This window comes from Martes martes, assembly GCF_963455335.1.
Source record: "Martes martes genome assembly, chromosome: 13".
In the NCBI taxonomy this organism is placed as follows: domain Eukaryota; kingdom Metazoa; phylum Chordata; class Mammalia; order Carnivora; family Mustelidae; genus Martes; species Martes martes.
Window position 1 is genome coordinate 91,356,524 of NC_137901.1, and position 21,807 is coordinate 91,378,330.

General features: G+C 43.8%; 1 protein-coding gene across 1 annotated transcript in view; it reads left to right on the forward strand.

Annotated features, from left to right (window-relative positions):
* Positions 1-1,161: 1,161 nt before the first annotated feature.
* Positions 1,162-21,807, forward strand: part of PIWIL1 (piwi like RNA-mediated gene silencing 1) — a gene marked incomplete at both ends in the record, with an annotated part of 30,801 nt that continues 10,155 nt past the window's right edge. Inside the window, 17 exons of the mRNA XM_080822234.1 lie at positions 1,162-1,239; positions 1,720-1,831; positions 5,854-5,979; positions 6,499-6,713; positions 7,064-7,185; positions 7,324-7,404; positions 8,049-8,246; positions 8,878-8,989; positions 14,985-15,111; positions 15,291-15,408; positions 15,918-16,032; positions 17,096-17,283; positions 17,658-17,730; positions 19,524-19,724; positions 19,840-19,943; positions 20,658-20,728; positions 20,841-20,994. Coding sequence (XP_080678360.1) covers positions 1,162-1,239; positions 1,720-1,831; positions 5,854-5,979; positions 6,499-6,713; positions 7,064-7,185; positions 7,324-7,404; positions 8,049-8,246; positions 8,878-8,989; positions 14,985-15,111; positions 15,291-15,408; positions 15,918-16,032; positions 17,096-17,283; positions 17,658-17,730; positions 19,524-19,724; positions 19,840-19,943; positions 20,658-20,728; positions 20,841-20,994 — 2,195 coding nt within the window. The remainder of the gene's footprint in view (positions 1,240-1,719; positions 1,832-5,853; positions 5,980-6,498; positions 6,714-7,063; positions 7,186-7,323; positions 7,405-8,048; positions 8,247-8,877; positions 8,990-14,984; positions 15,112-15,290; positions 15,409-15,917; positions 16,033-17,095; positions 17,284-17,657; positions 17,731-19,523; positions 19,725-19,839; positions 19,944-20,657; positions 20,729-20,840; positions 20,995-21,807) is intronic.

The window sequence follows — 21,807 nt, forward strand, 5'->3', positions numbered from 1 at the left end:
GTGCAGTGGATATGTGGAAGAGTTAGGGAAAGGGCCTGACCTCAAACATGCCACGTGCGCCAAGTTTCATAGATACATACCCACATGTGAAAAGAGCTGGTCACCAGCCTCTGATGTCTCTTAACAGTTTTCCCTAAGTTTGGTTGAGATAGTAGTTCGACGGGTGACTGTATTAAACAAGTCCTGCACCATACCCTGCCACCCAGCATGTCCAGTCCACTGTAAGCACTTATGTTCATTGAAGGTAGGGGACATTGCCTTTAGCTCTCTTCCAGAGGTGCGATGAACAGGTGCTGATTCAGAAACTTACTGTGGAGTCTTCAGTACATCTAAAGGAAATCAAAACCACACTGAGGGTACCACCTTACACCAGTTAGAATGGAATGGCCAAAATTAACAAGACAGGAAACAATGTGTGTTGGAGAGGATGTGGAGAAGAGGGAACCCTCTTATACTGTTGTTGGGAATTGAAGTTGGTGCAGTCACTCTGGAAAACAGTGTGGAGGTTCCTCAGAAAGTTAAAAATAGAGCTTCCCTATGACCCTGCAATTGCACTACTGGGTATTTACCCCAAAGATACAGATGCAGTGAAAAGAAGGGCCACCTGCACTCCAGTGTTTATAGCAGCAAGGGCCACGGTCGCCAAACTGTGGAAAGAACCAAGATGCCCTTCGACGGACGAATGGATAAGGAAGATGTGGTCCATATACACTGTGGAGTGTTATGCCTCCATCAGAAGGGACGAATACCCAATTTTTGTAGCAACATGGACGGCACTGGAGAAGATCATGCTGAGTGAAATAAGTCAAGCAGAGAGAGTCAAGTATCATATGGTTTTACTTACTCGTGGAGCATAAGGAATAACACGGACGATATGGGGAGAAGGAGAGAAGTGAGATGGCAGAAATCGGGCGAACCATGAGAGACTGTGGACTCTGAAAACAAACTGAAGCTTTCAGAGGAGAGGGGCATGGGGGGTTTGGTGAGCCTGGTGGTGGGTATCGCATAGAGCGCTGGGTGTGGTGCATGAACAATAAATTTTGGAACACTGAGAAGAAAATAAAATGGGAAAAAAAATAAAGGGAACATTGTAGAAACAGTCAAATGTAATCGAGTATGTTGAGTGTTGTCTTTACAATTTTTTTCTCTCAAGGAAAAAAAATGACTGGGCGAGCCAGAGCAAGAGCCAGAGGACGGGCCCGTGGGCAGGAGACGGTGCAGCATGTGGGGGCCACTGTGGTGAGTGCTTGACCTTTCCCCTACAGAACATGTCCTTGAAAAACAAAAACCTACATCTTTATTGGCTTAGGCTGTTGAAGATAAGTTTAAAATCCGTCTGTGAAGGACACAGGAGCTGAACAAGAATGATCCTGTTAGATCTATTTCCTGAGCATTGGAAGAGCTGGTTCTTTAGTTAGTGACTTTTTTTTTTTTTAATTTTATTTACATCCAATTAATTATAGTGTAATATTAGTTTCAGAGGTAGAGTTCAGTGATTGTTCAGCTGTGTATCACACCCAGTGCTCCTTCCATCCCGAGCCCACCTTAACGCCCATCAGCTAGTTAGTGATCCTTCTTGAAGAAGCTGCTTTATGGGAATACTCAGTTACTAACATAGACCAGTTTTGTTTGAACGTCTTAGACTTGCTGAAGACTGTTTCCTCTGACCTGTGACCTTTTGACATGAAAAGAATGCTGTTTGTTTGCATATCGCCGTAGAGTCAGCAGCCTGGCTATGTCCAGCCCAGGCCTCAGCAGCCAGCAGCGGAAGGGGAGTTAGTTGGCCGTGGACGACAGAGAGGAGCAGTGGGAGCAACAGCCAAGCCCCAAGGTGAAGGGAGAGTAAAAAGATCTCATGTGTGTGCGTGTAGTAGTAGACGTGAAGCGGCAACCAGGGTATGGAGTCATTATAAAAAGGGGCCCCTGCTGTCCTTCAGGAAGAACAGGCCCTCTTTCTCAGCTGTGCAGCCTGGACTTAGGAAGGTGCCACAGGATTTTTCTCCTCAGAAATGAAAAAGCATATTCTTGCCAGGGCCCCGTATTAGCTCTTGCAGAACGATTAAGTTCTGAACTAACCATCCACGTGCTGACTCATTAGTCATTGAGAACTTTCTGGCATCGTTAGTGATTTCATCACAAGCTGAACTGCCTTTAACATGTGTAACTTTGGTTTCCTGGGGGTTGCTCTGGCTGGCCATGTTTCTCAGGTGCAAAACCCAGGCCAAAGTTATGACCGCTGATGAGATCAGAACACCAGTTCTGATTCCAAAAATTGTGTTTTTTCAGTACTTTGTTACAAACGTGAATTATTTAGATGCTTGATATAAGATTTATTTTACAGTTACATTTGGTTTTGATACAGGAAACACCCCTGTGTACACAGGGAATTAACTTAAGGACATGGCTTTCCAGCTAGGGTGGGCTTGGGAAGTGTGCTTTCTGGGAAACTAGCATGGAGGCAGCCGACTAGCGAGAAGGCAGAGCTGCTTTCCTCCCTGTGCTACATTCCCCCCTTCTCCAAATTACAGCTAGTGACGTCCGTGAACAGTAGAGGGTGAACGAATCTAAGATTTTTAGGGTGGTATGAACTGCTGTGCCCACTACTGGGCAGCCTGGAAACTTCCTGAAACACGGAACGTTCTTGGGAAACCACAGTGTTTAACAAGCCAGGGAGAGAGTGGACAGGGAAATGAAGGGGCAGTGCCTTGAAGCCTGCAAAGGCTGTTGAAAACATTGAGTCTTCGTAAAGACGCTTAAACCAAGTGAACACTTTTTACCTCTTTGTTCTGCACCATTTTGTTTTTTTGCCATTTTACAAATGCTGACAGTGGACAACTGATGCTACTCCCTGTGGGCTTGTAGAGTTGTGCCAGCTTTGGGATGACATCTTGTCACATGGAGCAGCTGCGATGGTACATTCACTAGCAGGTCCCCTCATGGGAACGCAGTTGTCTAACAGTGGGAGGGTGCTGACTGTCCTGCTCTGTACCCCACACTGCAAACACCTGACCAGGAAGAGTCAGCACTGCCCTATTGGTCGAGCACCCCGTACCACTGCCCTACATCCTACGAAACCGAGCGTTATCTCTGTATCTTTAATGAATATGTGATTGTATAAATCTTTGTATAGACACGTTTGAGGAAAAACATCAGTTAATAGTGCTACACTTGAAGAGTCAGAGGATGAGAGGGTCTTTCATTTATGTATCCAATTATCTGTTACTTTTTTGATGTAAGATACGTTATTTTTCAAGATGTCTGATGAGAATTCATTCATGGGCATTCATCTCTCTAAATTTGTAGGATTTTACCCCGTTTCTCCTCTAATCTCTATATCTGAGTTTCTATGACACTTTGCCATCTCTAAAAAGCTAGTATTTAACTTTATATGTAAAGGTCACTGTGAGGATTAAATAATACTTGGAATAACAAATGCAAGGCCCCATTTCACAACTTTTCACTGATGTTGTAAGCATTATATCTGAGAAGTATTTGTCATAAATGTTCAAGTATCTACTGAGTTTTAGAAATTGACAAGTTTAACATTTTCTGTGAATGAGACCTTGCCTAGGACCATGGTTTGCATTCTGTAAGTGGGGCGTGGATACGTGGAGGGTTCTTAAACAGCAGTAGCAACATCAGACTTGTGTTCTTAATCACTCCAACAGCTACACAGAAAGGGAAGTTCTAGGCACACCTTGAAGTTACTGCAGTTCCAGTTCTAGACCACTGCGATAAAGCAGATCTTAGAAAGCAAGTCAGATGAATTGTTTGGTTTCCCGGGTTTATAAGAGTTGACACCATACCATAGGCTGTTAAGTGTGCAGTAACACTACATCTAAACAGTGTACATACTGCTAAGAAATTGTAACCATTATTTAAGTTTTCAGCAAGTTGTAATTACTGATCACAGATCACCATAACAAATATAATAACAAAGAAGTTTGAAATAGTGTGAGAATTACCAGAATGTGACACAAATGAAATGAGCAAATGTTGGAAAAATGGCACCAGTAGACTTGTTTACCACAGAGTTGCCACAAACCTTCAGTTGTAAAAACTGCAGTATCCGCGAAGCACAGTAAAGTGAGGTGTCCTTATAATTAGCAAGCTTTTCAATTTTATTCATTCTAAAACCTGTCCTCTTTACAGATCGACAGGTAAGCTTTGGCTAACTATAAAAGTTGTGATGTATATAGAGAGGGAAACAGACTTCATTGTATTCAGAAACTTGCAGTCAAGTTTACATATCCAGAATTGAATTTATTTTTTAATTTTTTTTATTTGAGAGAGAGAGAGTGAGAGCATGAGAGGGGAGAAGGTCAGAGGGAGAAGCAGACTCCCTGCAGAGCCAAAGGCAGTGGCATAACCAACTGAGCCACCCAGGTGCCCCAGAACTGAATTTTAAGACAAACTCAAATTTTTCAGGAAAACAGCTGCCGTGACCTGTTATTGTTACCAGCCTGGATTCAGTATGCCTGACCTGCATTAGTATAGTTAATCAACCAAGACCAAGGCTACTTTAAATTGAAAGTCTCTGGGATAAAAATTTCAAGGGAAACAGAACAGTTATGTATTTAAAGGACTTTTAAATAGAGTTCCTGAATATCCTGAAGTGAAGAACCTACATATTTAGCGACACCTTTAAAGGGGTTTATAAATTATGTTTTCATGTAAAACTCAACATGCCCATGAAGTGCATCAGTTTTTCAGGTAAGGAAGTTGAAGCTCATGTTGGAATAAGTTGCTTCCAGAGTATATCAGGAACCAATATTTTGTTAAAGCACTATTCCTTCTCTAACAAATAAGTCCAGAAGTTGGCACTTCAGGGCTAATCCTGGCATTTGTGGTCAGAAGAAAACTGGCCTTTTCAATCGTTTTGTTCTTTTGTCCAGACTTCTGTCATTAAGGCTTATGTTTGGTGATCACATCCAGATTCGAGGCAAGACTGGCAGGTCAAGGGTCCCAGAGAACATAGACGCTCGCTGCTGACTCCCTCTCAAGGCACTTTCCCAGAGGTTGATCCGGTAATTTCTGGTAAACCTCTTAGGCCATCCTTACCTGCAGGGAAGATGGAATTCTAGTCCATTAGGACTCCCTAAAAAAGATCCTATTTTTAAAAAGAAGACTGAGGGTTTGGGGAGTCCACCAAAGTGTCTGGTACTCAAGGTACGGTCCCTATTAACTGAAAGTTGCATTCGTAACAGCAGATGACAAAGGTCACATTCATTCTTCAGCCCACACCACACTGTTGATAAGATGCACTTCTGTATGATGTATGAGTTGAAGGAGTCAATAATTTTGGATATTATAATCAGCTTTGGAAACCACATGAACTGCTAGCTAATCTGTCCCACTGGGCCATGTGTATGGTGGCCATGGGGTACACATAGGACGATCCTGTCTGTTCTTAAGGGAATTAGTGAGGAAATGACACTAGACATTTACACATTAGAACCTATGAATCACCAGTTCTTATAGCTATAAGTGCATCATAAAACTGTGAAGAATACTTCTGTTTAGGTTCTTAGGTTGTTATCAGAACTTGCAGTACAGAACTATGATTTCCCAGCCACTAAGCATGCTCCTGAGTTCTTGAATCCCAAGCCAGTTGTCTTAGTTTTTTGTTTTTTACATGGATATATCTTACAGGGGACCAACTGAATTTACCTGGGGCAGTGGCAAAGGGTTTATAGAAGTCCTAGCTGATGTGCCTGGCCAACAGATACCTATGAAATTTCTAAACAGTATCTTAGCACCTCTGTAGCTTTTGAGGTCCATGTAGTACTTTAGGAATTAACGTCATCATTGTTTCATGTTTCATGTGACATAGGATATCATTTTTTTTTTAAGAGATCCAGATATCTGCTGGATTTCAGGAGTTATCATTAGCAGAGAGAGGAGGTCGTCGTAGAGACTTTCATGATCTTGGTGTAAATACAAGACAGAACCTGGACCATGTTAAAGAATCAAAAACAGGTGAGTTGATATGAAGAATGTAGTTTCCTGGAACTACTTTTTGAGTACACAGAACACTGAATTGAAGCCCTTTATTTTACATATTTATTTGTATGGTGCTGTAGTAGGGAGAAAAAGCACATTTGGTCAGGATCCAGCTTTTCCAATGTCTTTTCCATTTCCCTCTCTCTCTTGGTTTTGATGAAATAGTTTGTCAGTGTCTTCAGCTGCACTGAAATGTTTTACTAAGTGTTACATAACTTTTCTCTTTTAAAACTTCTTGCCACAGAGATTTGGTGGGTTCTGATGTAGATTACTTAGTCTAAGGAGGATTTATTCCTAAACATATGCTTGTGGGAACTTACCTGGGTAGGATAGTCGTACTCAAAGTCAGATGTCTGAGAAGTTCAGTGTCATATGCTGTTCTTAGCCTTTTGTTACAGAACTGTGTCTGCTTTGTCACAGTAGGAAAGAGTAGGAAAGATTTCGGGGAAGAATGAACTTGTTATTTTGTTAATGAAACGTGACTCGCTCTTACAGGTTCTTCAGGCATTATAGTAAGGCTGAGCACTAATCATTTTCGATTGACGTCCCGTCCCCAGTGGGCCTTGTATCAGTATCACATTGACTATAACCCGCTGATGGAAGCCAGAAGACTCCGCTCAGCTCTTCTTTTTCAACATGAAGACTTAATTGGAAGGTGTCATGCTTTTGATGGAACAATACTATTTTTACCTAAAAGACTACAGCACAAGGTTATTTTAAAATGTTGGGTTGGGGAGAGGGTGATGAAGGATTTCCACCTCAAAAGCAGAACTGCCATTGTCTAGGGCAGCTTTTAGAGAAACTACAGTGGTCTTCTGTCTCAGAGAGTTTTAATGAATCCAGAGGGGCCTTTGGCATTATTGCGTCATTTTCAAATCTGCCTGAACAACGTGATGACAATTATAATAAAGCCCATAACCACTCTCCTCATAGTCATTCTTTTTTTAATTTAAAACCTTTCCATGCTTTTCACTGTTGCCTTTTTAGCAGGAATTATGTGACTGGGATTATTAGTTTCTCTTAACAATTGAAAGTTTGGTTTTCCACTGCTCTGGCTCAGGTTACTGAAGTGTTCAGTCAGACCCGAAATGGAGAGCATGTGAGGATAACAATCACCTTAACAAATGAACTCCCACCTACGTCACCAACTTGTTTGCAGTTCTATAATATTATTTTCAGGAGGTATGTTAGTGTTTTCTTAACATTTTACTAAGAAAAATTGAAAACCTAGAGAAGAGTTGAAAGCCCAGTGTGGTGAGTCCCTACGCGTAGAGATACTTACCAGTACTTACTCCTGGCTTCTGACCTTTGAATTTCTAGGCTCTTGAAGATCATGAATTTACAGCAAATTGGACGGAATTACTATAACCCAAGTGACCCAATCGATATTCCAAATCATAGGTTTGTATGAAGTGGAACCTTTCTGTTCCTTAGGTATGATCACAGACTTTGAAAACGATGTTCTAATTTGAAGTAATCAAATTTATTACTGGGGCTGTTAGTGGTACCCGTCATATTAAGTAAATATTTAACTTGATAATAAAAGAGACATCCTAGAACACATGGATATAAAAACATCACGTGATACTCATCTCTCACTAGGGAAGCATGAAGAGTTGTCCAACACTAAGTTTGTATTTGCTTTTGGGGAACAAAATTTATGAGCTAATGAAGATTGTTTCAGAAGTTCCTGTAGTGTATCCAAGCATGGCACACATAGTTTAGGGTTATTGTACTAATTATAGATGCTTTTGGTTAGATTGGCAACCTTTTCGAGTTTTACCAATATAAAAAATCATTTAATAAAGTTAGTGTATTAATTCAAAATGGAGCTTAAATTATTTTACTATAAAACAATGTTCATTGTTAAGGATCTTAGAGGGATCTTTATCTGGACCCATGTAAAACCTAGAAATAACTAAATTTACGCAATTTGAGAATTTTGTACTTTAGATCTAGTTAATAAAGGAGAAGAACACAACTTGATGTACACAGAACATGGCAGGTTGTTCATAGGGTCCCTTCTTTGCTCTCCTATTTGACAGGTTGGTGATCTGGCCTGGCTTCACCACCTCTATCCTCCAATACGAGAACAACATCATGCTTTGCACGGACGTCAGTCACAAAGTCCTTCGCAGCGAAACCGTGTTAGATTTCATGTTCAACCTGTATCATCAAACGGAAGAACACAAATTTCAAGAACAAGTTTCTAAGGAGCTAATAGGTTTAATTGTTCTTACCAAGTAAGATGCTCTTTAAAATATGAAATAATCATTTTGCTAGTCTTAAGATCCTGTAGCTTTCTAGTCCATCCTGTTAGAGTGTAGGGTTTACAGAGCGGGAATAGCATGAAAACGGGGAAGAGGTGTGTTTGACCTCTCTCAAGATGCAAGCTCTGCCTGGGGAGCATGTTCTTCTGAAAAGGACAGATATTTAATAACTTCTTTCCTTTTTAGTCTTCATTTTATTTTCTAGTACTTCACTCACTTCCCCACCCGTCTAGCGTGGTCTTTAAGAAGTTTTCCCTTTGTCTTCCTGTGACATCATATATTACTAAGTGATTTGGATGTTTACAGAGACTACATACTATCTATATCTAGCCTCTTCTTTTTTTATATATTTTATTTTATTTTTTCAGTGTTCCAAGATTCATTGTTTATGCACCACACCCAGTGCTCCATGCAGTCCATGCCCTCCATAATACCCACCACCAGGCTCACCCAACCCTCCCACCCCCCTCCCCTCCAAACTCTCCGTTTGTTTCTCAGAGTCCACAGTCTCTCATGCTTTGTCTCCCCCTCCGATTTCCCCCAATTCACTAATACTCTTTCTACAATTCTAATCAAAGACTAATAAATCCCAATTGTTGCACAGGTATAACAATAAAACCTACAGAGTAGATGATATTGACTGGGACCAGAATCCAAAGAGTACCTTTAAGAAAGCGGATGGTTCTGAAGTCAGTTTCTTAGAGTACTACAGGAAGGTAAGAAGATCACGTAGACTTTATCTTTTTCATGTCAATTGTTTAGGCCTTAGGAAAAATGCGAACTATCTTCAGTAGGATTTTCTTGTACACATGGAACAAGTTGTTTTGAAAGCTGTATATAAATATATTTATTAAGGCAATAATAATATCGTTTATAGCTCATTATCACATGAGAAGTGCTTAGTCCTGTTTCCTTTTTCTTAGTGAAATGAAAGATTGTTTTTGATTTTAAGCTTGTGGAGGACAAACAAGGTAATTGGTGATGAACAATACAAGTTTAGTGACCCATATCCTGTAATGAACACTTTTCTTTTAACTTCACCCAGGGATGGGGGTTAAAGGTGGGTAAATCCTCAGCATCAGTTGTGCTAAATCTGCATATAGGTTAACTCTTTTTTTATTTTGTATCTAAGTTCAATTTAGTTAATGTATACTATATTATTAGTTTCAAGGGTAGAATTTAGTGATTCATCAGTTGCATATAACACCCAGTGCTCGTTCCATCACGTGCCCTCCTTCATGCCTGTCACTCAGTTACCCATCTTCCCACCCGCCTCCCCTCCAACAACCCTGTTTGTTTCCTATAGTTAAGAGTCTTATAGTTTGTCTCCCTTTCTGATTTCATCTTATTTTATTTTTCTGCTTGTTCTCTGTGTTCATCTGTTTTGTTTCTTAAATTTCACATATGAGTGAAATGAATTATGGTATTTGTCTCTGACCGATTTATCTCACTTAGCATAGCACCCTCTGGTTCTGTCCATGTTGTTGCAAATGGCAAGATTTCTTTCTTTTTGATGGCTGAGTAATATTCCATTGTACATATATACCACATCTTTATCCATTCATCTGCCAATGGACATCTGGGCTCTTTCCACAGTTAGGCTATTGTGGACATTGCTGCTGTAAACATTGGGGTACAGGTGCTCCTTCGGATCCCTGCATTTGTATCTTTAGGGTAAATACCCAGTAGTGCGATTGCTGGGTCATAGGGTAGCTCTACTTTCAACTTTCTGAGGAACCTCCGTGCTGTTTTCCAGAGTGGCTGCACCAGCTTGCGTTCCCACCAACAGTGTAGGAGGCTCCCCTTTCTCTGTGTCCTCGTCAACACCTGTCGTTTCCTGACTTGTTAATTTTAGCCATGCTGACCGGTGTGAGGTGGGAACTCACTGTGGTTTTGATTTGTATTTCCCTGATGCCAAGTGACGCGGAGCATTTTTTCACATGTCTGTTAGCCATTTGTATGTCCTCTCTGGAGAAATGTCTTCATGTTTTCTGCCCATTCCTTGACTGGATTATTTGTTCTTTGGGTGCTGAGTTTGATAAGTTCTTTATAGATTTTGGATCCTGGCCCTTTATCTGATACGTCATTTGCAAGTATCTTCTCCCATTCTGTCGGTTGTCTTTTGGTTTTGTGGACTTTTTCCCTTTGCTGTGCAAAAGCTTTGATCTTGATGAAGTCCCAGTAGTTCATTTTTGCCCTTGCTTCCCTTGCCTTTGGCGATGTTTCTAGGAAGAAGTTGCTGCGGCTGAGGTCGAAGAGGTTGCTGCCTGTGTTCTCTAGGATTTTGATGGATTCCATTTAGGTCTTCCATCCATTTTGGGTCTGCTTTTGTGTGTGGTGTAAGACAGTGGTCCAGTTTCATTCTTCTGCATGTGGCTGTCCAATTTCCCCAGCAACAGTTATTGAAGAGACTGTCCCTTTTTCCATTGGACATTCTTTCCTGCTTCGTCGGAGATTAGTTGACCATAGAGCTGAGGGTCCAAATCTGGGCTCTGTATTCTGTTCCGTGGATCTATGTGTCTGTTTTTGTGCCAGTACCATGCTGTCTTGATGATGACAGCTTTGTAATAAAGCTAGACTTCTGGAATTGTGATGCCACTAGGTTTGGTTTTCTTTTTTGACATTCCTTTGGCTATTTGGGGGTCTTTTCTGATTCCATACAAATTTTAGGATTATTTTTTAAAAGATTATTTATTTATTTGACAGAGATCAGAGGTAGGCAGAGAGAGAGGGGGAAGCAGGCTCCCTGCTGAGAGGAGCTGGATCCCAGGACCCTGGGATGATGAACCTAAACCGAAGGCAGAGGATTAACCCACTAAGGCGCCCAGGCGCCCCTATTGTGTGATCTTCTAATACTACGTGCAAGCGGTTCTGGCTATTGGTGTGGTAATCCTTGAAAAAAGAGCCGAGGCAAATGGGAGCAAGAAAGACCCACTGCCAACTGGAAGAAAGTACAGTGTTTACATCAGAACACACACTAATGTCGTCACTCAGGGGTAAGCACATCTGCTCCCTGAATCCTTAGGAGCTTGTGTTCTGTTTGATGTGCTGTTACAAGTGCAGGAAGAGTAGTTCTAAAACATGAATCAGTTAAAATCTTAATGCTTATCTTTAAAGTGCTAAGATTTATTTCATGTTTTTTCCACATTCAGTACATTTCTTATTTCTAAAAAACCGGATAAAGAATCTGTTGTATGTTTGTGTCTTATGTCAGAATTACACATCAGAGTGGTGACATCGAAATGTCTTTTGTACTGGTTGTGTACTATTGTCCGAGCTTCAGCTGCTCTGCTGTGAATGAAAAGATCAGACGACACTCTGGAAGGAAATGATTCTCTGAGAAGCCACCTTAAGAGCTGCTCTTCTGGGTCACCTACATGGCCCAGTTGGTGAAGGGTCTGTCTGCGGCTCAGGTCATGATCTCCAGGTCCTGGGGTCGAGCCCCACGTTGGGCTCTCTGCTTAGCGGGGAGTCTGCTTCTCCTCTCTCTCTGCCTGCTGCTCTCTGCCTGCTTAATGCTCACTTCACTTTCTATCAAATAAAGAAATAAAATCTTTTTAAAAAGCTGCTTTTCTTTTGGGCAGAATGAAAATAGGTCAGGGGCCATCTCAGCTTGATTTCCCTACCACTGTTTTTATCCTCTTAACTCCTTGGGGACCCCAGTCATATTTAACCTAGATTCCTTCTGGGTGTGAGAGTTACTGTGAGAAATGAGCATTTTCTTGTGGTTTCCTAATCACTGTTGGGACAGGAACAGTTGGTATTTATCAACAGCAGTTACAAAGGAGACGCCTGTGGAAAGTTTGGTTTCCACCTGAGGCCAGGCCAGGGGAAGGGCTCCTTCTCTGACTAGTAGTGAATCTTAAACACCAGCTTACTCCTCTCCAAGTGGCCTACTTGTTGACATACTTGAAAGTTCTGTCTGGAACCCCCAGTTTCTCCATAGTAACTTGTTAGGTGATCTCCAGGCTCGTCTGTGCTATGTTCATGGTTCTCAGATTTCTAGCTCTAGCCCAGACATGTGTAAGCCTGCTTCTTCTCGATAACTGCACATCTCAAGACTCCTTCCATGTGACCAGCGCTGAACATGTTCTGGCCCCTGTGCCGTGCTCTGATCAGCACAGAGACTGTAACTCCCACAGGGCCAGAGGGTTCAGGGTTTATCCTCCACCCAGTGCCTAGGAAGGCATTCAGGCATCTGAGTGAACAAACACGTAACAGGTAGCTAAAAACCTCAGGCCTGTGGGCCTCTTCTCACCGTGCAGCACTGCTGGTGGCCTCGCCTTTTGAAATGTCTCCGACCGCCGCCTCTGGGTGGCCGCCCTGCCCATTCTGTGCAAGCCCCATGCCCATTCCACTGGTCTCCGTTTGCATTTCTCCTGCTTTCCGATCCATTTTTAGATGTTACTCTTCTCCCCATAGTACTGGCTTGCATTGGTGTGTGTCCAGTGAGACCCTAAGTGATGTAGCCCCTGCCTGCGTGTTGATTCTCGTCTCCTCGCTCTCCCTCGCCATTTCCTCTGACCCCAGGCTCCTGCTGCCTGGGACACTACATGCCTGACTTGTGATCTTAGCCTTAGTCTCAGCGCAGATGATTTCTGCTGGAAGACTTCTCTCACAGCCAGGACTGACAGGGCATCTTTAGTCCACAGTCCTCAGAATGGCGTGCGGTTGAGATGTTTCTAAGAATCACGGCATTCTCGGGACTTCCTAGGACAGGTGCGGTTTTCATAAGTGATGGCTTGGATGTTCTATGTTAAAAATCATATTTAAGAAGCACTCAGAGTGGAAGAGGGAAGGGCCTTTAAAAGGGAGGATCATGGTCAGTTTTTAAAAGAAAAGTTTTGGCAGTAACGTTAAATGCTTTAAGTAGTAGTAGTAGGTTTTTAGATAAAGGGAAGATGTTAAAAGAACTGGGCCCTAAGAATATAGGAAGGGGATCCCAAAGTTGTACAATAAGGAACCATGCGCTGAAGGCCCATTGGTGAGATCGGGCGGATGTAGGAACATGTCTGACTCCAATTCCACACACCTACTTGTGTGTGCACCCAGTAAGTGATGTGCAAGGGAGTGGGGGGGTCGGCAGGTGGACGCCCGTAAAGGAGCTGGTGTGATGAAATATGTCGTGGAGGCACAGGGAGCAAGAGTCAGATAAGAGCTTCTTGAAATTTCCTTCCCCAAATAGGAGAATGAACTTTTTCCCTGAATGGTTGGTAAGGAGTTCTGTATAGGACAAAGTCAGAACAGACTGGAATTCCTGGTCTCTTAGTTGCTGAGGGTAGGTGGTCTGGACCTTGGCATAGGATGGGACTAAGGAACAGGAAGTACTTCTTCCTCTGTTGGCGAAGGACTGTCATGGTGCTCAGCCTCTGCACGCTGAAGGCAGATGTGTGGCTCTCTGAACGTAAGAAAAGGCACAGGAGATGCTGGGGAACAGGGTCTCGAGAACATGGGGCCAGAAACAAGCAGAGATGACACAAGGAAGCCTGTCCCATTCGAGGGCTGCAGACCCGAGGCCCGCGAGCCATCTTAGGTGCGTGTGAACTCAGAGTTCACAGTTTTGGTTTTCTTTTTTACCAGTTGTGAAAACTTGCCTTAGGGACTGCATGTGGGGAATCTTAAGATTGCTGAATTGAGGGGCACTTGGATGGCTCAGTCTGTTAAGCATCTTGATGCTTAACAGATCTCAAGGTCCAGGGAGCGAGCCTCATGTGGGGCTGCCCGCTCAGCTGGCAGTCTGCTTCTCCCTCTGATCCTCCCCACTCTCATGCTTGCTCGCTCTCAAATTACATATTTTTGTTGTTGTTTGTTTTATCATGTTCAGCTAGCCAGGATACAGTACGTGATTAGGTTTTGATGGAGTGTTCAGTGATTCATTAGTTGCGTGTAACACGCAGTGCTCATCACCACACGTGCCCTCCTTAATGGCTGTCACCCAGCTGCCCCATCTCCCCACCCCCTCCCTTCCTTAACTTCCAGTTTGTTTCCCTGAGTCCAGAGTCTCTCATAGTTTGATCTTTTAAACAGAAAGATTACTGAATTGAAATTCAACTTCTACCTTCTGTAAAAACTTTTCCTAATTAAAAATTTTCTCTGGCATGCAAACTTCTTCCTTCACCCCATGTGTTATGTCAAGGTTTGTTTCCTACATCACTTCTCAGTGTAATAACTAGTAGTTGTGGAGGAATTCTGTCATGAGGACCCAGAGATACACAGGCTTTTGTTTCTAAACCAAAAAAATCACAAAATAAAGTGAACTGTGAGTAAAACTCAGAAAGATGGTCAAGGACAGTGAGGCTGTACGTTTTTAGGAAGAAAGATGAGGTACTCAGTAACACCTATAAATCACAAGCTATCCTGGAAGGATTAAAGATGTGCTTTTTAGGGGTGCCTGGGTGGCTCTGGGTTAAAGCCTCTGTCTTTGGCTCAGGTCATGATCCCAGGGTCCTGGGATCGAGCCCCACATCAGGCTCTCTGCTCAGAGGGGAGCCTGCTTCCCCGTCTCTCTGCCTACTTGTGATCTCTGTCTGTCAAATAAATGAATAAAATCTTAAAAAAAATAGATGTGCTTTTTAAGCTTTACTTGGATAGTGATACCAGCTGTGCTATTGGCATCAATTCTTGACTTAAAAAAACAAATCCTTTTTTTGGTCCACTGAACTATTACTAAAGGCATCTGCATGCACAGTGATACTTTCTTTCTGTAACTAGCAATACAACCAAGAGATCACCGACTTGAAGCAGCCTGTTCTGGTCAGTCAGCCGAAGAGAAGGCGAGGCCCTGGCGGCACCTTACCAGGCCCTGCGATGCTCATTCCAGAACTCTGCTATCTCACAGGTACCGCTTTATGGGGCCACCTTCCCTGTTTCTTCTAAGAGCCTCGCCACCCCTGGGAAAGCCCTTCCCGCTGCTTTGACTCCTTACGCTTCCTCTCACTCTTCTTCACCCTGTACCCCAGACATTGAGACGTGATCCTTGTTTGTCTAATCGGACACCTTTCGATATTTTACTTGAAGGGCTAACTGATAAGATGCGTAATGACTTTAATGTGATGAAAGACTTAGCTGTTCACACAAGACTGACTCCTGAACAAAGGCAGCGTGAAGTCGGAAGGCTCATTGATTATATCCATAAGTAAGTCCTCTGCATCCCACTGGGGCATGGGTCCAGTTTGGTGTTATTTTCTGTGGGTTGGGGGAGTGAGAGTCGTTTTGTTTTCCTTTTGTATTTGTGGCATTTGGGTGGGTTCTGTGTGTTTCTAGGGGACCCTGCACTTCGTCGGGGAATACTAACCTCTGTAGCCCGTGGCCTTTTCTAACTCTTCTGTTAGTGAAAGGCAGTAAAGCAGAAGGTGAAATGTTCTGGACAAATTTACTTTCTCTCTTTGTTATAACATTGAGGGGTTTACTTTGAAGAAAAGGTAGTTTGGGCATCAGAATTGTAATTTAAAGGCTGTCCTGAAGGGACAGGGACACGATGAGGGAGAAATGGAGAGCCCGTCTGTTTTCCTGGTGTCCTCTCCAGGCTTTCAGTCCTGAGAGAAATAGGAAAATGTATTGTAGGTTAGTGTGGATCTCTGCGTCTGTCTGATTTTGCTGTGTTTGCTTTATGCTGAGTGGTCCGTAAATACGTTAAATTTACAGAGATGATAATGTTCAGAGGGAGCTTCGAGACTGGGGTTTGAGCTTTGACTCCAACTTACTGTCCTTCTCAGGAAGAATTTTGCAAGCAGAAAAGATTCACCAAGGTGGAAAAACAGTAAGGCACTTCTTCAGTTGTCGATCGCATCAGGTTTGGGTCTGGTTCAGTTAAGCTGGAAAACCCTGTTACGTGGCGGCCTGCGTTCCTCACCTCCTCTCCTCTCCTCCCACCTCCACTCCCTGTCAGCTCCGGGAGCGAGGAGGTGGCCGTGGGGGGGCCACCGGGGAGGCTTCACTCAAGGCTGGCCTAACGTGTTGCTCATAGCAGAATTACTTGAGGTAGAGAAGAATTTTGAGTGAGTGGGTTGCTATTTTGTCTGCCACTGAGGTGATCTTTTCTACAGAAAACTTTCAGTTTATTTGACTTCATTTTTGCCCGGACCATTTGTCGGTAGGGATCTATGTATTAAACATTGTGAGGCCTTTTATGCTTTCCCCTCAGAAAAGGAAAGCGAGTATTGCCAACGTATTTTTGTGTCCTGGAAGCAGGGCAAGGGCCAGAACTTTAACGTCCTTTCATAGACGACTGCCCTCTGCCTTCTCCATGTAGGAACGACACCCTGGCCGTGTAGTTAGTGTTTCACCTGTAGGTGTGGTCATTGTCCCCATGGAAATGGTCAGCGTAGACACCCCTGTGCTGCGCGTGTGGGATGTGGGGACACGGGAGTGACGCTGGGGTTTCCTCTGTGGGGCCGCACCCCATGTCACGGTGCTTCGACTTGCCGAGCTTTCTGCCTTGCTCGCTTGCAGCACCCGACACCCTACCGAGCCGCCTACCTTCCCAAGCCATGTTTGTTTTGTCTTTATCACAAGGAATGTAACGCCTGTCCCTGTCGTGTCTCAGAAGATGACGGAGGGCACAGGAAGCACCGGGGGGAGGGCCTGCTCACAAGACTGAGGCACTTGCGTGGCAGTGATGCCAGCCGCGGTGGGGTCCCATCCTCCTCGGACACACTTCTGCACCATTCTACGCCAGCGGGGCATTTCATCTGTCCCTAGAGTCCCAACGGAGGCGTAGTCCCCCAAGGGTCAGAATGCCATGGGAAACTGGGTACAGACTTGTTGGCTTTGTCACTGAGAACAGACAGCGGAATTCACAGTGTCTCTGAACTTTCTTCTAGTTTGATTACAATCCACAATTTGCAGATTGGTCAAAAGAAACGAGAGGTGCACCATTAATTAGTGTTAAGCCGCTAGATAACTGGCTGTTGATCTATACTCGAAGAAATTATGAAGCAGCCAATTCACTGATACAAAATCTATTTAAAGTTACACCAGCCATGGGCATACAAATGAAAAAAGCAATAATGTAAGTTTATCAAGTCATTTCTACTCTGAACATTGATTAGTAGTTGTTTGGAGGGTGTGGGAACGCAAAAGTGATAAAAATGTTAAACACGGTAACTAGGTTATATTAGTTTAAAGGTCTGATACAGTGGGTGTCATGGGGATGCAGAAATGTGTTTTAGTCACCGGAGAATGGGGGAAAGCTGGCGGCGCTGTTTCTCAGATTCTTGCTGCCGTTTGCGTTAGAAACAACCTTCTGCCTACATGGCTGCCTTGTTTTTATTTGACATTTATACAGGAGTGTTTCATGTGTGATAATCTGTAGGACATTTTTTTAATGTACGGTACATCTTTCATTACTTTTTCTGAATGTAGGATAATGAATTTCCATTCTAGGATTGAAGTGGATGATCGAACCGAAGCCTATTTGAGAGTCTTACAGCAGAAGGTGACCTCAGATACCCAGATAGTAAGTAGCTAACTGATACATAGGCACTTGTCCTCAGATGACTTTTTTAAACACTGTATTTATAAATCTTAGAATTTGAGTTTGAAATGTTTTAATTCAGTTTACAAACTGGCCACAGAATATGTATTTTACCTTCGTAAGGCAGCTGTGTGAACTCTGGCTGGAGCTGTGTGTCTGGGAGCTTGATATTTGCACTGCAGCTGGTGAGGAAGGGCTGGGGGGACAAAGCCATTGGAAATTTATTTGGATTCAAAGGCTTCAATTCCAGGAAATTTCGTGGAGAATAGGCACAAAAGTAAAAGTTAGTACTTAGTTGTTCGGCGCACAACTAAGTGTGGCAGAGACAGATGTAGAGGTAAACAGCATATGTATGTGGCTTTAAACCGAAGAAGCAGATTGGCTTTAGCTAATCCATTCTCTTCCTGGCCCTTCATCTCTTATTTAAATGCTACAGGTAGAGCATGATTCCATGGTCTGCAGTGATAAAGATGCCTAGGATGGCAAAGTGATTTTGTTGGGGGCTAGGGAAAGGAGGGGAGAAACTGGGAGCATAAATTGGAGAGCACAGCAGTGAGCCAGAGAGCCGGATTCAGCTCTAAACACAGACTTGGACTGGGCAGGAACTGGTGGGTTGTTTTTTTTTTTTTTTTTAAAGATTTTTATTTATTTATTTGATAGAGATCACAAGTAGGCAGAGAGGCAGGCAGAGAGAGAGGGAGAAGCAGGCTCCCTGCTGAGCAGAGAGCCCGATATGGGGCTCGATCCCAGGACCCTGGGATCATGACCTGAGCCAAAGGCAGAGGCTTTAACCCACTGAGCCACCCAGGTGCCCCGGAACTGGTGGTTTTATTTGCACTGAGATCTGACCGACACATGCCCTGCAAGCTGGAGGTGTGTGGTGAGACCCTTTGATACATGTGTGAGCTGCAGAGTGACTATCACAGCAGGCTAGTTCCCTCACCGCCTCACATGATCACAAGTTGGTTTTTTTGTACCAAGAACATTTCAGCTCTAGTCTTCAGCATCTCTCAAGTCCACACCTCAGCATTGTTGACTGCGCTTGCCACGCTGTACAGTAGACCCCCAGAACTTCCTCAGTTCACAACTGGAAGTTTGTTTCTTTGACTAACATCTTCCCCTTTCCGGCAGGATGTGTTCAGATTAGGCGCTCTGTGTGGTCCCCAGAATTGTCCACGGACTTCCTAGGAAATTTTATTAGTGTGATCATAGTGTGGTTCTCAGGCCAGAGCTTTAAGTTTAAAAGCCAAGGGGTGCCTGGGTGGCTCATTGGTGAAGCATCTGCCTTTGGCTCAGGTCATGATCATGGGATCGAGCCCTGCGTTGGGCTCTCTGCTCAGCGGGAAGCCTGTGTCTCCCTGTCCCACTTTCCCTGCTTGCGTTCCCTCTCTTGCTGTCTCTGTCAAATAAATAAATCTTTTTTAAAAAAAGTATAAAAGCCATGATTCTAGGTGGATCGTCAGTAAATGAGAACTGTGAGCATGGTTTTGGTCTGTTTCCCATCTCTGAGTTATCCCAGGCTGGTGCTGGAATGTATTTAAGTTCTCGTGGTGTTCAGTTTTGAGTCAGTGGCTTCACGTGGCCTCCTTCCTTGTGTCGGCATCTATCACGAGGGGAGTGGGGTGAGCAGTATGCAGCAGTTAATGGGCTGTGTGTTAGCTCCGCGGCACAGACGCTGACGTTTACGTGCAGGGGGCAGGTGTGGTTCCCGCTCTCTTCCTTGAACTTCAGCAGCTTCCCTACTCTCTGTAATGAGAACATTCTTTTGGTTTCAGGTTGTCTGTCTGTTGTCGAGTAATCGGAAAGACAAATATGATGCTATTAAAAAATACTTGTGCACAGATTGCCCTACCCCGAGTCAGTGTGTGGTGGCTCGGACTCTCGGCAAGCAGCAGACAGTCATGGCCATTGCCACCAAGATCGCCCTGCAGATGAACTGCAAGATGGGTGGAGAGCTCTGGAGGGTTGACATGCCTGTAAGTTTGATTTACCTGGTACATGAGAGTTTTCATTGTTTGAGAAAAAATGGATTTACTTTCTAAAAACTGCTGGTACTCTGTTGTATCTAAAACTGCAGTATTTTTCTTAAAGCTGAAGCTGGCAATGATAGTCGGCATTGACTGTTACCATGACACCACAGCTGGACGGAGGTCGATTGCAGGATTTGTCGCAAGTATCAACGAGGGCATGACCCGGTGAGCGCAGGGCTGGGCGGCCGAGTGCGGACAGGGGACGTGGGCCGGAACGGGTAGGAGTGCAGGGCCCGTGCTCTGGGGGCCTGTGGGGCTTGAGGTGCGGGCTGAATTCCTTCTTTTGACTTCTTTTACATTAGATAAGCAGGAAAGTTAGGGAAGTAAGGGAAGTTAGCTACCCTGCTGTTTTTGACATTGTTCACTGGCCCTTAATCTACAGTAATCAGATTACGTTTTAGGCTATTTTATGATTATTTCTGTTTGGGGGAGGGTGTCTCTCATTAAATGTGACCATCTCTGAAGTGTCTTTAATAATTTTTTTTGACTGCTGAAATGTCCTTTAAAGTTTTTGTGTTAATTTTCTTTTGGAAAATCCACTTCAGTTTACCCAGTCACTTGTGTTTCAACGTGGTGAATTACTTTTCAGTGCTTTTCTTAGAACTAAGACTATGAACTATCTCTGGGTATTACAGTTTAAATTTTATCTTGTCTTCAGCAAGGGAATTGTAGTATTGATTTATAGTTAAAGAAAGCTTGGTTTGTGGTGTTATGAGTGCCTGGTCCTGTCTAGATTTTACAAAGTATTGGAGATGTTAGCTGGTATCTTCAAAAGGGTTAAACATTATGAGCCGCTGAGGAAAGCGAATGCGCAGTGCTTCCTAAGGAGCAGCTTATAGACAGTGCCGTTCTCGCTCTCGCCCTGGTCTCTCTGAACAGCTGGTTCTCGCGCTGTGTGTTTCAAGATCGAGGACAAGAACTTGTAGATGGGCTCAAAGTCTGCTTACAAGGTTAGTGTCCTGTCATGTTGCTGTCCTGGTCTCTGTGTTACTGAAATTCTGGGCAGAATTACAGCGTTTGTATTCTGTTAATTGATTTAACCCTTTGCTGGCTGGCTTTCAGCTGCCCTGCGGGCTTGGAACAGCTGCAATGAATACATGCCCAGTCGGATCATTGTGTATCGGGACGGCGTGGGCGACGGCCAGCTGAAAACGCTGGTCAACTATGAAGTGCCCCAGTTTCTGGATTGCCTGAAATCTGTTGGTAGAGGTTACAAGTAAGCATGCAAACTATAAAGCATTTTCTCTTTGTACTTTTTTATCTTTGAAATTAGTATTCCCAGATGCAAAGGTAAGTGCGAACCTAACCTCAAGGATGCAGTGGGGTTTGAGGGCGTGGAAGGGGGAGGGCTGGACATGCAGAGTGGCCGTGTCGAGGGTCTCTCCCTAGAGGGGAGGAAAGACAAATGACACTTTTGCCAGTTCTCTCCCTGCCCCCTTTCTCTCCTAAAGCCTTGACGGGCGGGGATCGGAGAATTCTAGTACATCTATAGGCACCCACAGAATTGGTTAACGGAATAAAATCCAAACAGTCTTAATTTACTCTTTCTCAGTTTCTTTATACAGTGAATACCTGTTTGATTTCTTTGTGAACTCGACTGGTACTTGATCTCGGTAAGATGGTTGATGTGTGTTTAGTGTCCCAGGAGATGATGTTACTTTTCTCCTTTTGGATGGTGTGCACACTTGAGGGCAGTGTGCTTGGTGGCCCTGAAACCCATGCTGGGGTCCGCCCCTCTCCACTCTTCCACGCCTCCTCGTCCCTGCCACCAGGCAGTGGCACTGCATACCCACTCAGTAAGTTCTGTGTTGTGCTCTATCAGATTGTGAACAAGCGGAGCTCAGGGACTGTCGTATTCAGAGTTTATTAGTGTAACATAAAGATGCATAAATCCGATTTTAAGGGTACTCAGGAAACTTGAGAGGCCTGTTTGGGCTTGCACATGCATCCTGCAACACTGGTTATTTTCGTCAGACCTCTTTAGCCAGCATTTGGTATTGTAGAAATGAGGGATTTTGAAACCCACTGA